General features: G+C 34.4%; 1 protein-coding gene across 2 annotated transcripts in view; it reads right to left on the bottom strand.

Moving 5' to 3' along the window:
- The window catches only part of EPHA3 (EPH receptor A3), a 358721-nt gene extending 345336 nt beyond the window's left edge, over positions 1 to 13385 (bottom strand). Inside the window, exon 1 of one of the 2 annotated variants that reach the window (XM_019022857.4) lies at positions 13164 to 13385. In XM_019022857.4, the coding sequence (XP_018878402.2) occupies positions 13164 to 13251 (88 nt within the window). In that variant the 5' untranslated portion in view covers positions 13252 to 13385. The remainder of the gene's footprint in view (positions 1 to 13163) is intronic. The other variant, XM_055381421.2, reaches the window with a different exon arrangement.
- Positions 13386 to 14056: the final 671 nt, after the last annotated feature.

Below are 14056 nucleotides of genomic sequence, written 5' to 3'. Positions count from 1 at the left end.
CCAAAGTGCTGGGATTACAGGTGTGAGCCACCGCGCCAGGCCGATGTAGTAATTTTTTAAATGCGCCATGTTAAACATTGCTATGAAAAACCTTTGGTCAGGTGGTATTTTAACAGCCTATTTATGTGATATAAGAAGATTTCTGTACTTAACTTATTCTTTCTCATTAGTTTTTTCTCCTGGGCAATAATTTTGGATTTATTTCTATAAATATCTTATAGAAGAAATTGCAATTAGCTGTCTCATCTCAATCTTTGCCAACAGTAGGGGGAACTCCTTGGAATCGAAACAGAGTCTCACAATAAGATGAGTCTGTGTTTTTATAACTGGAGTGATTCAGGAAATAACATAGAACAAAATTCTAGTAGAAACCTGCACATTTAGTAAATGTCAATCCTATGCTGTTTATAAAGTGTTAAAATTTTCTTTCTTTCTCTTTTAATCAGAGAAATATAAAGGTCATACTGATATGAAAACTATTATGGAACAAACAGGTATCAAGATATCAGTAGAAAATGTGTTCTTATAACAAAATAATCCTTTCACATAAATGAGTTGTGATGCTCTACTGCCAGTGAATTTTTAGTGCACTAACAGCCTGACTTAAATAACAGCTCTTTGTTTCTCTCCATTGTTAACTGATATTATGAATCATTCAGACAAGTAAAATGTGTCTCCCAAAATGTAAGTTTCTAAAACCAGGACATTATTATGTAAACAACATTTTATTTTTCACAGTTTTGCTTTTTAAAGTGTTCCAGAAGTAATAGAATGACTTGTTTACATCCAATTCAGAAAGACCTTTTTGAAATATTAAAAAGTGAAAAATGAAAACATATTACTCAATTATGAAATACAAATAGTCATTAAGGGAAATAGCAGTTTAAACTACAGCATATGCATTTTGCCTTCACCCCATAAAATCAGTCTATCTTGGTATTTAAAAAATCATATTATCATAAAATGTAGAATATCGACATCCAGACAGTACAGGCTATCTGTTCAGCCAGAGTTTGACTGTTGGCTGTGAAAATAGAATAGAAGAAGAAAACTGGCCTACAGGATAACTCTAATGTAGTATTTCCTTTAGAAATAAAAATTGTTCCTAGAAGTCCGTTGGATATAAAGATTCAAAATTCTAGCATAGGAAACAAAGAATGTAGTGGTGAAACAAAAGTAAGTTTAAATTTAAAAACATCCTCTGGACACTTTGGCATCCCCAAACACACATGTGCACATACATACACACATATTTGTTTTGAAAGAACCCCACCATAGAAGAAATTGGTTTCCTTATTAAACAAATTTCTGGAAAACTAAAATCAGAATAAAGCTCTGACTTCATCATATTCTGCAGAATATCTGGATTGTCTAAAATCTCAGGTGTATCATTTATTTTGATCATGACAATACAAATTTGATGGACATCTACAAACACAGGCACACACACACGAACAAACTCTTCAAGATTTGTTTTTGGGTTTTTATAATGGTCCTCAAAGGATCAAATATGGTACCACATTCTTAGCAGTTTATTTCAAAACACTAGTCTTTTCCTTTGCATCTTAGGAGCATGGTGTCAATGGAAAGCATCAAACTCCGCACTGGAACAGTCAGAAAACTTTTAATTTATTGATGAAAGAGATGGCAGAATGCAAATAAAGACCAATGAGATATTTTTGGATAGTGTAGTCATAATAGGAATAGCACCTACAGAGGTTTTTATATGGTGATGGTTCTATTTTGATATTCAGTCACATGTGTTTCCAATATATTCACATGCACTCACATGTAATGTAAAGAATTTACGTTAACTTAGGTATGTGCTTAATAAGAAGAACTATTTCTGAATATTTAGTTATTTTGGACATGCTTAAAAGTGTGTCTTTGTTATATATTCATTTAAATTATTTTTAACGTTACATGCAGTTAAAACTAAACCTGGGTTAAAATTATCCCCACCACATGAACTTAAGCAAATCTTCTAATCTCCTAGTCCTTGTTTTTATGAATTTATTATTATCTTTTACCTTAAAAAAATTCTCGCTGTCTCTCAGGGACTCTGTTCTGGGCCTTAAATTGCACCCTCCACTAAAGATTCATATCATATTTTTCATAATTTTCATATCTATGTTATAACAATTTTTATATAAGTATTTAGATTCATTTATCGCATTGAATTTGACATCTTCAAGAGCACAGAGCATTCCACTCCCTAGCAGATTTTTTTTTTTCAAACTCCAGTGGATAACTAATCCTCAGATAAGCACTGTTTGGTAAATAAACAGACAGTAAATTATTATAATATGAAAGATGAGTTATTATGTAATAGGCAATTAGTTATATATCAACCCTTTTCTTGACTCATTTTAATGATTCTTAAAGTTGTGCCTTTGTCATTACATTTAGAGTTCCAAAGTTTTCACTAATAGGCTTAGGGTAGTAAGTCTACTACACACCTGGCCAAACATAAAACAAAACATGCTTAGTTAATTTCCAAAGGATCACCTTTGGAAAGAAAAATTTAAAGGAATATTACTAATTTTATATCTTTTTAGTTTTCTTCCTCTCATTTTATATTTCTTGTGGGAATATTAAAACATTTAGTATGATTTGGAACATCACTTTGAAAGATAAGAAAAATTTTCCTTATACAATGTACAAATGTCAAAGAAAATCACTTGTATCTGAAAATATAGAAAAAAACCATTGTTAAGCATGGATTAACTAGTTTAGCCAGATGAAATACATATAATTACACATGGAAATTTCTTTTTCAGAGAACAAGGACAATCAAATCATAATTTAGATCAGAAGTGTCAAGAACACTATAATAAAATCTCTAAGTTTATCTTTTTGAGTTATCGAATGTAAATGAGTATTAAATTATCTATAGTAAACCAGATAGTAAAAGTAAACCAAGAGAAAAATACTATGTCCTTTTATACTGCATCTTTGAAAATATTTCCAATATTTGGCAGTTACTAGATTTGGTGGTGTTTATAGATTTCATAAAAGAGTAACAATCTGACTTAATTCTAGTTCTAGTTTTCTATGATGCTGTCAGTTCTTTTATTCTGTAAAAAAGCAAAATCTACCATGATCAGCTGTGACTTATTCGAGGGGGAAAGAAATCTCAGTTTGTATATAACTCTAGCCTTTTTGCCACCTTTGAATATTATAGATGATTAGAGGACAATTGGGGAAAATGAACAAGATTAGATAGTGACAAATAAATCAATGGTTGTTTTTGTTTTTTTCACATCACCTGTTTGTAATTCAAAAAAAAAATTATGCCATAATGAGGTCAAAAGGTATATATTTATTCATAAAATTTTGCTTACAGTTTGGGAATAGTTCAGTTTTGTAAGAGGACAATACTGTTGGTGATATAACACACCACACAGTGCTGCAAATAGACTTTTCCTGTGAATGGTGTTTTGCTTACCCAGAGGATTAGTTAGATAATCCACATGGAAGACATTGCAAATTAGCTTCCCAGACTTTCCCTCAGTGTGAAGACTGCCATCAGATGCAATGAAAGAATATATCCCTTTAAAAGCTATACAGTTTTATTAATTGCTAAACTGGGTTTGAAAATCAGGAAATAAATACATGTTAACTGCTAACAAGCTGCTCTGTGTTCCCCTTAGTCAATCTGAGGTAGATAGGAAATGTTACAATTTCCTGTTGATTGGAAATCAATCAACTTTATCATAGGCAAAAAGCAAAATTTTAGAGCCTTACATGAGGCAATTTACACTTACTGGACCTTTAGATCTTATTCATCTATTTTTCTTAACTATTAATTGAAAAAACCTATATTAACCTTCTCAAAACGAATGTATTAAAAATCAAGAAGAAACAGTTTTGATATTGACCAACTAAACTTCTCAGTAATAAAATTAACCCACAATTCTCTATTTGCTTAAGTCCCTTTTGAGGCCCTTCTATGTAATCAGTCAAGATGTTTGTCTTAAAAGGGAAGACAGCTCAGTTTGGAGCCTTTAAAGTCAGTTTACATTTGCCTTGATTTGAGAGAGTTCTGAAAACCCAAATATAAATATAAAAAAAATCAAATAATAGGAAAATGAGTAACAAATATGAATATAAAAATCAAATAATAGGAAAATGGATAATTGACATGAATTCTCTGGAATTGAAGGGGGAAAAAGTTTGTTGCTAATTCTTCACTTTTGTTCATGGAAAATATGCCAATAGCTTGAAAGATTGGCTAACTCTTTAGTTAACCAACACATTAGTGTTTTTTTTTTTGTTTTTTTTTTGTTTTTTAATGTTACAGTGAAGAAAGCAAGATACTAAAAGCTGCTTTCTGCTTTGGAAGCCTGATGTCATCAATATGCTATTTTTGCTCTTTGCCAGGTTAACAGAATTTATTGCAGCAATTAATGCAAAACATATGTGGTGAAATACCCACATGAAAAATATAATTGCCCCCAACTTAATTTGCTACCTTTCAAAAGCCTGTTTTAGCTACCTTTTCTCAATGGCTGGAGTTAAATAGAATACAAGTGCTTTTATGAAAGAAGACCTAATCACTAAAATTTATTTTCTCATCTTAAGTAATTTAAAAATTATATTTTAAACGGGGGGAAATTTCCACAGAGACTAAAGTCTACTTTTTGGACCATGTTCTATTTTCTCCTATTACTGACCTTTAAGACAATTCCAATTGTTAATTCACACTTCATTTTTATTACACATAACCCTAAATAATCACACTCTGGTTATATTGTACAATTTCCTCACTATCTGTATGTATGGAATTCCTGACAAAATCTTCTTTCCAGGGTGATGAAAGGAGTGTTTGAGTGTCAGGAAAGGAACACAGAGGTAAGAACGTGTGAAGAAAAGTCATCACAGATATTTTCATCTACTCTTCTGGCCACATCAAATTCCTTTAACTTAGTTTCTTAGTGGGTCCCCCCCACACGCAGATAATCATAACTTATGAGTGTAACTACTTTACAGTTCCAAAGTACCCTCATTTATATGGTTTTCTTCAATTTTTCACTACAAATTTCTGAATGTTTCTAAATTATCCTTGCAAAGTCAGAAGACAAATTAGTACAGTCACTGGGATTAAGGTTGAGAAGCTAGTGCTTTTCCTGACAATGATGCCTCCCTAGTTCATAGGCATTTGTGTCTAGGAGAAAACATATGAGATTAAAATCAAAAGACAAAGACGAGAGAGGGCTTGGCTTAGTTACCACTTTATTATGATCCATTTTCTCAGTTTCCTCAGTTGTAACAATGGGAAACGTCATGTTACCTATTTTAGGTCTGCTTTAACGATTAAATGAGGTTCAGTAAGTCGTGAATGATAATGTAAGGGAAAAATCTATTTGCCAGCAGAGCACTGAGCAATTATTTTCTCAGTGTTGAACACGGCACTGAGGATATATTAGTCTTGAAGTCTACAGGATTTAACAAAACCATCTTTTATGAAAAACACTGAAGTTCTAACACAGCCACAGAAACATCAGGATCATCCACCCACCAAGCTATCTCGATAGCACAGCTCCCAAAAACCCTCTCTGGCCCATTCCATGTTTACTCCCAATATTGGAAGAGGAAAAATCCTGTTTTAATAAAACGGTGTCAGTCAAACACGGGCTTTGGGAGAACACAGACAACTTTTGAATATGCACAGGGGAAAAGTTTACTGACATCCCCTCAGCAATTACTAGGGGCCTAAAGGTGGCATTAGCAGGTAGTTTTAAAGAAAATTTTTCTAAAAAAAAAAAAAAAGATATTCTTCATTTTAGTCTAGCGACACCAAAAGAGTTGAATGCCCAAAAGATGAAGAAATAGTAAAGGGATAGGGTTAGAAATCAGCAAGCTGGACAACAGGGCGTATGAGGCAACTCCTGTGAGTCTCAACCAAGCGCACCTAGTAAGAGATGCTTTCTCAATCCGGCAGCGAACCTTGCAGAATATCTCCTTCCCCTGGCTGTCACCTGGTGAACCCATGAAAATGGATGGAAAAGAGACACGCCACTTCCAGACATCAAACTGAAAAGCCTAGCTGACAGCAATGTGAAAGGCGGCAGGGCGATCGTAGATGCTGAATTAAAGTCTATTCCTCAGGTCAGGACCTGCCAGGCCCCTCCAAGGCGCAAGGACTCTCTGGCGTCTTACTGACGCCCAGGTAAGGAGGGTCCAGGTGGCAAGGAGTACGCCGTGCTCTCCCAGTGCCAGCAGATCCGCGGCAGCAGGCAGAGGGCGCACGTTTGCCTCTGGCGCGCTCCAGTCTCCTCCTGGCGCTCGTGTTCGCTTAACTTTGCACCTTCGCTCTCCGCTCGCTACAGAGTCTACACCGTCCGCCCGGAGGCAGAAACCCGGAGCAAAAGAGCATCAGACTGCGCTCGCCCACCCACCCTACCTCGGGACGGAGGCCGTGGCACCCTGGTCGCGCTCCGGGAACTGACTTGGGCAGCCAGGCGCGGAGAGACTCGTGCACAAAGAACCCACTGGCCTCCAGAGGGCTGAGACTGCGTTACGCGCACCCGGAGATGTTTTTTTTATGATCTCATCTTTAATTTGATGCAGAGTGAGCAAGCAGTGAACTGTTGAGAGACACCGTTGTTTTCCCTTTGCACCAACGAGCCTGGACCTAGCGGAGAATAAGTTTGTGGTTAAGACACCCTGACAGTGGGTGTGGTGGCAGCAACGAGCACTTGCTCATCTCCCTGTTGCCACATTACTGTCTCTACCCGTACGGCTCTGCTTTGTGCTAAAATTTCGCATGACACACTTTTGTAATTTAATGAATATTGCATTATCAAATGTGGAAAGTGTAAGGCGAAGAAGAAGAAACGCAGTTATCCCCTCCTGTGGCCACTACTGTCCATGGAGAGGAATATTCACAACAGTTTGTTTGTACAGTGCTGCCACTTGCTTTCCTCCTCCTTCCTCACCTATTATTCTCACTTCACCATGTTGGTTTGGATTATGTGGATTTCCACCCTTTGCTTTGACTGGAACAGCGGGACATGATTTAGAAAATGAAGGGTTGGGGGATATTCACACTCAGGGCTTCTAGTTTAATAACATCACTTCAAATTTGAGGCTTTATTTGCTGAATTGATTTTGATTCTATCCACCCCTCCACATGCATTCGTCCAGACATTCAAAGGGGGAAGCATTTTAGCATTTTTTGGCTGTCACTCTTAAAACTTTCCTGGATAAAATATTTTCTTCTGGGAAGAAATCAAAAGTGTGTAAACTTGAGAGGAGAAACAAAGAAATGCAGCGCCCCCCGCCCCCCACCCACCTCAACCCCATTTTAAGTGTGCGGGGTTTTTAGGGATTTAATAAAAATTGATTAGCCAGATGTTTTACGTGATAAGTGTCTTTCTTTTAAGTAAATGATTTATATATTAACATTGGCTTTAAAACCTTTGCTTTTCTCTACTTCTCCAGTTTTCTAATCAACTTATTTTCTTTTCTTTTCTCCTGCAAAAACTTTTTTCTTTGTAATCGACCACCCTCCCTTTTTTTTTTTTTTTGTACAAAGTAAGCTGGTAGGAGGCAAACTAAAACTTGCTGACTTTCAGATTTTCCTGGAGAAAACCTCCTGCCAGGTTCCAAGAACTACCTGATACCAAGCAGCTGGGAACAGACTTAATAAAATCAAGCAAGTGGCGCACATGTATCCACACCCCGAACACACTGAGGGATGTCTTCCTAGGTGGACTGATTTGTGACTTGGAAGACTTTGCATTTTATAAATGTCACAATATTGCTTTTACTAATATTTCTAAAGTTGTTACAGAAGCGTTAGCTAAGGTTTCCACATTTTTGAGAAGTAAATTTCTAATCCTGGTTTTCTGTATAACTGGATGAATAATATAATGAATGTTTCACACTACTGGTCAACCCTTTATTTAAAAAATCTGTGGAAAGCTACTTGTGTACTTGGTAAAAGCCCTTTATTGACCTTCCGTGATGATAAAATCCAGATCTCTGAAAACAGAACCCAAAAGGAGACACCTGCATCTGTTCTTCTAAATCTTCTCTCAAACAGGAATTAAAGGAACAAGGTTTATTAAATATTTTAAAGAAAAAATGTGCAGGCTAAAAAATAAAGTTGAGGATCTTGACAGAAAATAACTTGTAAAATTTAATGTTCTTCCAAGAAATACACGTTGCCCTTTATATCTAGCGTTTATGCCAAACCGAATCGTTGAAAGAATGATTCATATAAAAAGTAGCCGAGATCACAGATTTTTTTTAGTAAATGTCTATAAAACCTTATCGAGTTTGATGATTTGAGGAAAGTTTTATTAATATTTTCCTGAAGATCTTATGACTTGGAAAATGTAACTTTCAAGAACACTTCTTTTTTTTTTTATTTGTGTTGAAATTAGTAAATCAAATATATTGTGGAAATATATTTTGCCTTTAAAAATCATTTGCAAAAGTAACTATTTGATATTTAAAAATTGCATATATTTTATTTCCGAAAAAAATTTAAATTTCTGAAAGGATTTTAACATTAGAAAGAAAGTTATTGTGGAAAAGTATTAAAAATGGTCGGACCCTTAAGGAACACACCAAAGTTTGAATGTTAAATGTAGGCAATACATAAAGAAAGTTACTAAATCATTTATTTAATAATAAACTTATTAAGAGCAACGTGAGATTACTAAGTTGTTAATATGACCAACGAGCCAACCATAATTAAATTCAAGAAATGAAAAACTTCAGCGAAAACTTCCTAAACCTACTAAAAAATGTTAAAAATAACTCTCTAAGATCTGATTCTGTACAATATTTTGTTTTAAATTTTTGTATTAAAGTGTTTTTCATTATAGCTCCCAATTTCTAGTGTTTCATGGAAAGACAACTTTATATAAAATACAACCATGATCTAACACGTGGCAATGGTGTTTTATTACATGTAGTTCCCCTTTTATAGGTCCAGTCACTTCTGAATTAGAAGTATATCCAACTAACTTTTAACCTTAAAATAGGCAAAGAAAACCCTATCAACTACAGTAACAATAATTAAAAAATATAAAATTAAAAATATTGATAGTTACAGTGAAACTGTTTTGTATTGATAAATCTATTGTTATTACTAGAAGATGTAATATCTAAAAGAGTTTATAATTGCTCATTTATGACAAGGACTGGAATAGTGTGATTATGAAACATAAAAATAAAGAGATTGAGGTATCCAAGTGAACATTTTCACCACTCAAATTATTATTATAGATACTAGTCTTTACAAAGATATACATTCAGAATGAATTAATTTTGTGATAGATTTTGAGAGGTTACAAAAAGTTTCTTTACGGGACATTCAAAATATTATCGTAGCAATTCAGATTGTCAGTAAAAGCTTAAACAAATTTGCTGATAATCCTGTTAATGACCTAGGTCAAGTGTTAACTGTTGTGGGTTATAAAATAGTGAAATTAAGGTTTCTCCTACCTTCAGGCAAATAGCACAGTTAACCACGGAGGCGGGGGGATGTAGGGGTGAGCTATTAGGAGAGCTATTAAATTACAAAAATGTATAATGCATTCAATTATTTAGTCTAGCATGATGAAATGCTATTAAAAGCAAATGTAAACCCTCTTCCAAACCAAAAAAACTTGTAAAGATGATATGATAGCTTAGTTATCTATTAATGTTTTAATCACAGTGTGTTCTTATTTGAGGAAAAGTGTTTATATATGAAAAGTGATGCCAATTTATTGTAATTTTTAAAAATGAAAAAAATTGATTATTTATTTTCTCCAACATTTGCCTACTACTCAAAGGGAAGCTTATAATATTCATATGCAAGTTTTACTTTTAAGTTTTAAACAATCGCATAGTTTCCTCTAGTATTTAGAATATTTATATTTAGGGAAATGAATTTCATAGAAATAGTGTCTTAGCTACTAAAAAAAAGTCTTTAAGAAAGTAGTATATAAATATGAATATTTAATTTTATTCAGTTTTATTTTGGATACTCTATTTTCAATATAAAGAGCTTTCTAGGTAAATGTTAATCCAATTTATGAACTCTTTTGGATAGAAAAAATGATTTAGTGTATTATGTACTGATGAGTTAATAGTGCATTGTACCCCAGACTGCCATAAATGTATAAAAGTGTTTAAAGAAAGTATTTTTACCAATTCTGAAAGGGTTGAAGTAACCACAGTTGATAATTTTATTTTATATCCAGTTTTAACTTTGTTCCAATGTTATTTCTGTTTACCATTAATCATCCCTCTGGTATGGAAACTAGGAGGAAGTATATGAACTTTTAAAATAATACGTAGTGTAACAATCATATTTTGCCATGAAAAACAGCTGATCTCCCATTAAAAGTCTTTTCTTAAGCCATGTAAACAGAGAGACCTGATAAGAATTTAATAAAGTTTTTATAAAGTTCTGTTTAAGTATATAGGCCAATTGCTGAGTCAAGTGATCATTGGAATTATGAATATCTGTTATCGTTGATGAGTCCCTATTATCACCTGGAGTCATTTTCTTGAAAGCATATAAGAGAGATATTTGTAAATACATTAATAGAAGGAAAATTCAGATTAAACATTTTCTAAGTTATTTTTCTTATCAGGGACCCATGGCATTTCAATATTGATGGTTAATGATTAAATCTCTGATTAAAAACACATCACACAACTGCAAATGTCCTAGCAATTAAGTCAATGGCCTGGTTTTGTTCTCTTTGGTTCTCAAATGCCTAACTTCATAACAGATTGAAGAATATATTCTAGTAAATATGTTCCAGTAAATTTCTCGTAAATTTTTTACAGTGTTGAAATATTTCAATCATAATATTTTAAATACAGTCTAGTATTTCATATTTTAAAATTAAAAAATTATATCAGAAAACTACATTAATACCATTTTTAAATCACCACTCCTCTCATATATACATTTTCAAAAGAATTGCTTTCTATTTAAATTACATTGTTAGAAAAATTGCACGGAAATCTTGGCACATACTTGGCATTTTCACTTTTCATGTTATTCAACTCAACTGAGAGCCAAGCTATGGATTAATATTTAAAATCTCACTCAGGTATTACCTAAGTTGAATCATCTTAAATTTGTTTTAAAGCTTCCCTTCACAATCACAGGAAGGAAAAGAGACACTACCCATAGGACACAATCTGGAAAGAATAATCCCATGAATGATGGATAAACTTTCATCCAAGCAAATTAAATGCAATTATGTCAGCTTTCTGAATATATTTACCTTTCTATATCCATATGGTTAATGTGTACCTGTCTGTATAATTATGTACATTATATCCCCAAACATACATGAGGTGAGGCTTAAAAGCAATTTGTATTTGATTAACTGTTTCATTAAATTAATACTGATTAATTTTACATAGGTGTGAAATAGTTTGGTGTCTTTTTTTTCTCTTGCAGTTTACTTAAAGGTTGTTTTCCACAAAAATACTAACAGCTACATTCTTGTGCATAATTAATTCAGTAATATCCATATCTACATAGTTCATAACCATTCTATCTGGAAAATATAATTTATCATGACAATGTGGGAATTTTAATACTATTTTTCTAGTTATTGTCAATATTTTAGTATCTGCGAAGAACAAAAATTTTTAAAACATTAATTTTAATTTATTGATATGTTACCTATTATACATGTTACCCATTATACAAATGAATACTCTTACCTTTCGTTCAGGAAGAATGATTGACTCTTACTTTCAAATAAACATTTTAATTTGGTTTGTAAAATAAAAAGTCATTTGTGGGTAAGATAATTTTCTTGACCCTTATATTTTAGAATTTTCATTTTCTTATTTAGAAAAACGATTCAGAACATTTAATGAAATCTGCCAAATTGATAAAGGCAGTCAGTAAGGAAGGAGATAAATTACTGCTCTATTAGCAGTGAAAGTAGGTCACTGAGTATCAGGCAGTTATTACATTTAATAAAAAACTTTCTAAGTATTTTGTTTTTACTCGTGTTTTTAAAATTAAGGTACATATACAACAGTATTAGCTTGACAATATATTTTCTAAGGAGTGATGTATAACATGATGTTTGCACATCAGTTGCTCGGTATTGTTAACTTGCAAAATAAATTGCTAAATGTTACTGTTATAAGTTCAAAATCACTAAGAGGAAATTAATGTTGTAAGTGTGGCTTTACACTAATCAATTATTTAGAGAAGTTTGTTTTACGAATTAGTGACTGTATTCACAAGAATAGATCACAAAAGGAATACAGGAGAAAGAAAATGTATGTATTAAGTACACAATCTTATAGAACACATTGGTGTCCTTAACATTAGGTTTGCACTTTAACCCACTGAAAAGGAATTAATGCTCATTACAAGGATAATAAATAACACAACATCAAGGAAATGCCATTTGCTGCATATGAACATTCTCTCTTAATCTACTATTCAGTTATTTACTATATCTTCCCAGGAGCTATCCACTATTCATTAAATACATTCTCCTATTTGTATATAAGCCTTTAAACAAAGAGAATCCAACCTAAGCTTATTGTAATTCCTGCAAATATTACTTATGTTAATGTGGCATATGCTGCTCTTTAGAACCTGTACCATAGAGCAAACCATTGCCTGGCGGGATACACACAACTTCAACACAGCCCTTGCACCATAAACACGCACCTCCGCTTCGACAAACTCTGATTTCCCTTTAGTCCATTCATAAATGCCATGATCCCAAGTAGGAACAACCTGTCATTAGCTTTAAACATACTAAAGAATCTAGAGAGGAAGGCTGAATTTTCTTTCAAACTTCTTGGAGTACCACATGGTCATAATTAGAAAATAAAATACTGCCTTGGCTATTTGGCAATTAACATAACTGGGTTGCAACGCTGGAGGATTTTCTTTCTTTCTTTCTGCTCAAATTGGCAAACAAGGTAATTGCTTGAATTGGTATCAGATTAAAAACACATTTTTAAAGTTTAGACCATCTAAAATTATCTCCTGAAGTGTTTTAGAAGACAGTTGGAAAAAAAGGCACATCTTTCCTTCACTCTCAGAGCAAACTGCTCTATTCGGAGGCACCTTCCCGACGTGCAAGTCTTCGGTGAGAACGTGCTTTGAAGAGCGTGAGCCCCGCGGGGCAGAGCTCCGCGCGTCGCTGTACCTGGCTTACCTTCATTGGAAGGCTGCGGAATCAGTTCCCCGAAGCAGTCGAGAACAGAGCAGCTGAGAAGGAGGAGGATGGAGAGGTGACAATCCATGTTGCTGGTGCAGAGGGCAGTGAGAGGAGCATATCTCCATGAAGCATGCCACTGATGTGAGGGGGAGCGCTCTGATTGCTGGAGAAGTTACCATGCTCCGCTCGCAGGCTGATGTCAAGTTTGACACTGGAGATAAGGAGGAGTCTGGCTGCCTTTCCGCGAACCCCGCTCGGGGACTTCCCTGGGTCCTAGTGCCGTCTTCAGCGGGCGCTGAAGCAGAGCGGGATGGCACGCAGCTGGCTCTGCAGCCCAGAGCTGCTCGGGAAGGAGACCGGGTGGGAGTGGGGGCATCGCCCATGGGACAGGAAACACAGAAGATGTGATGAGGCCGCGGTGCTGAGAAAAATGCTCCCTCTTTTGTGTTCCATGAAAAGTAGCTATTTTATTGTTTGCTATCCATGCTCTGTTGCTTAATTCACTGAAGAAATCACAGCCTTGATAGGAGTATCATATGGCAATGTGAGTGCAAAAGGAACTGAAATGCGAGAGAAACGTGTGTTATTGAAAGAATAGCAGTCTTTCGTTAAAAAGTCAATCATGTTTGTATAATTGAAAAAAATGATTATAGTTATTCCTTTACTGTGTTCAATGTGATCATAACTCTCCATGAGTTCTTTGTGATTCAGAAAGACACTAATACACAGCCTGGATCAGAGGGTCTCTGCATTTCCACACCCAATGGTATCGTGGCTTTTTATTAGATCTGGCACAGTGATTTTCCGCGCACATAGAGCATACTTTGGTTTTTTTCAAACAGGGAAGTTGACCTTCATCATCTTAGGGAAGGGAGCAAGTCTAACCCCAG

This window comes from Gorilla gorilla, chromosome 2 (assembly GCF_029281585.2).
Source record: "Gorilla gorilla gorilla isolate KB3781 chromosome 2, NHGRI_mGorGor1-v2.1_pri, whole genome shotgun sequence".
In the NCBI taxonomy this organism is placed as follows: Eukaryota; Metazoa; Chordata; class Mammalia; order Primates; family Hominidae; genus Gorilla; species Gorilla gorilla.
Note: the sequence above shows the minus strand (reverse complement) of the source record. Positions and strands in the feature narration are given on the sequence as shown.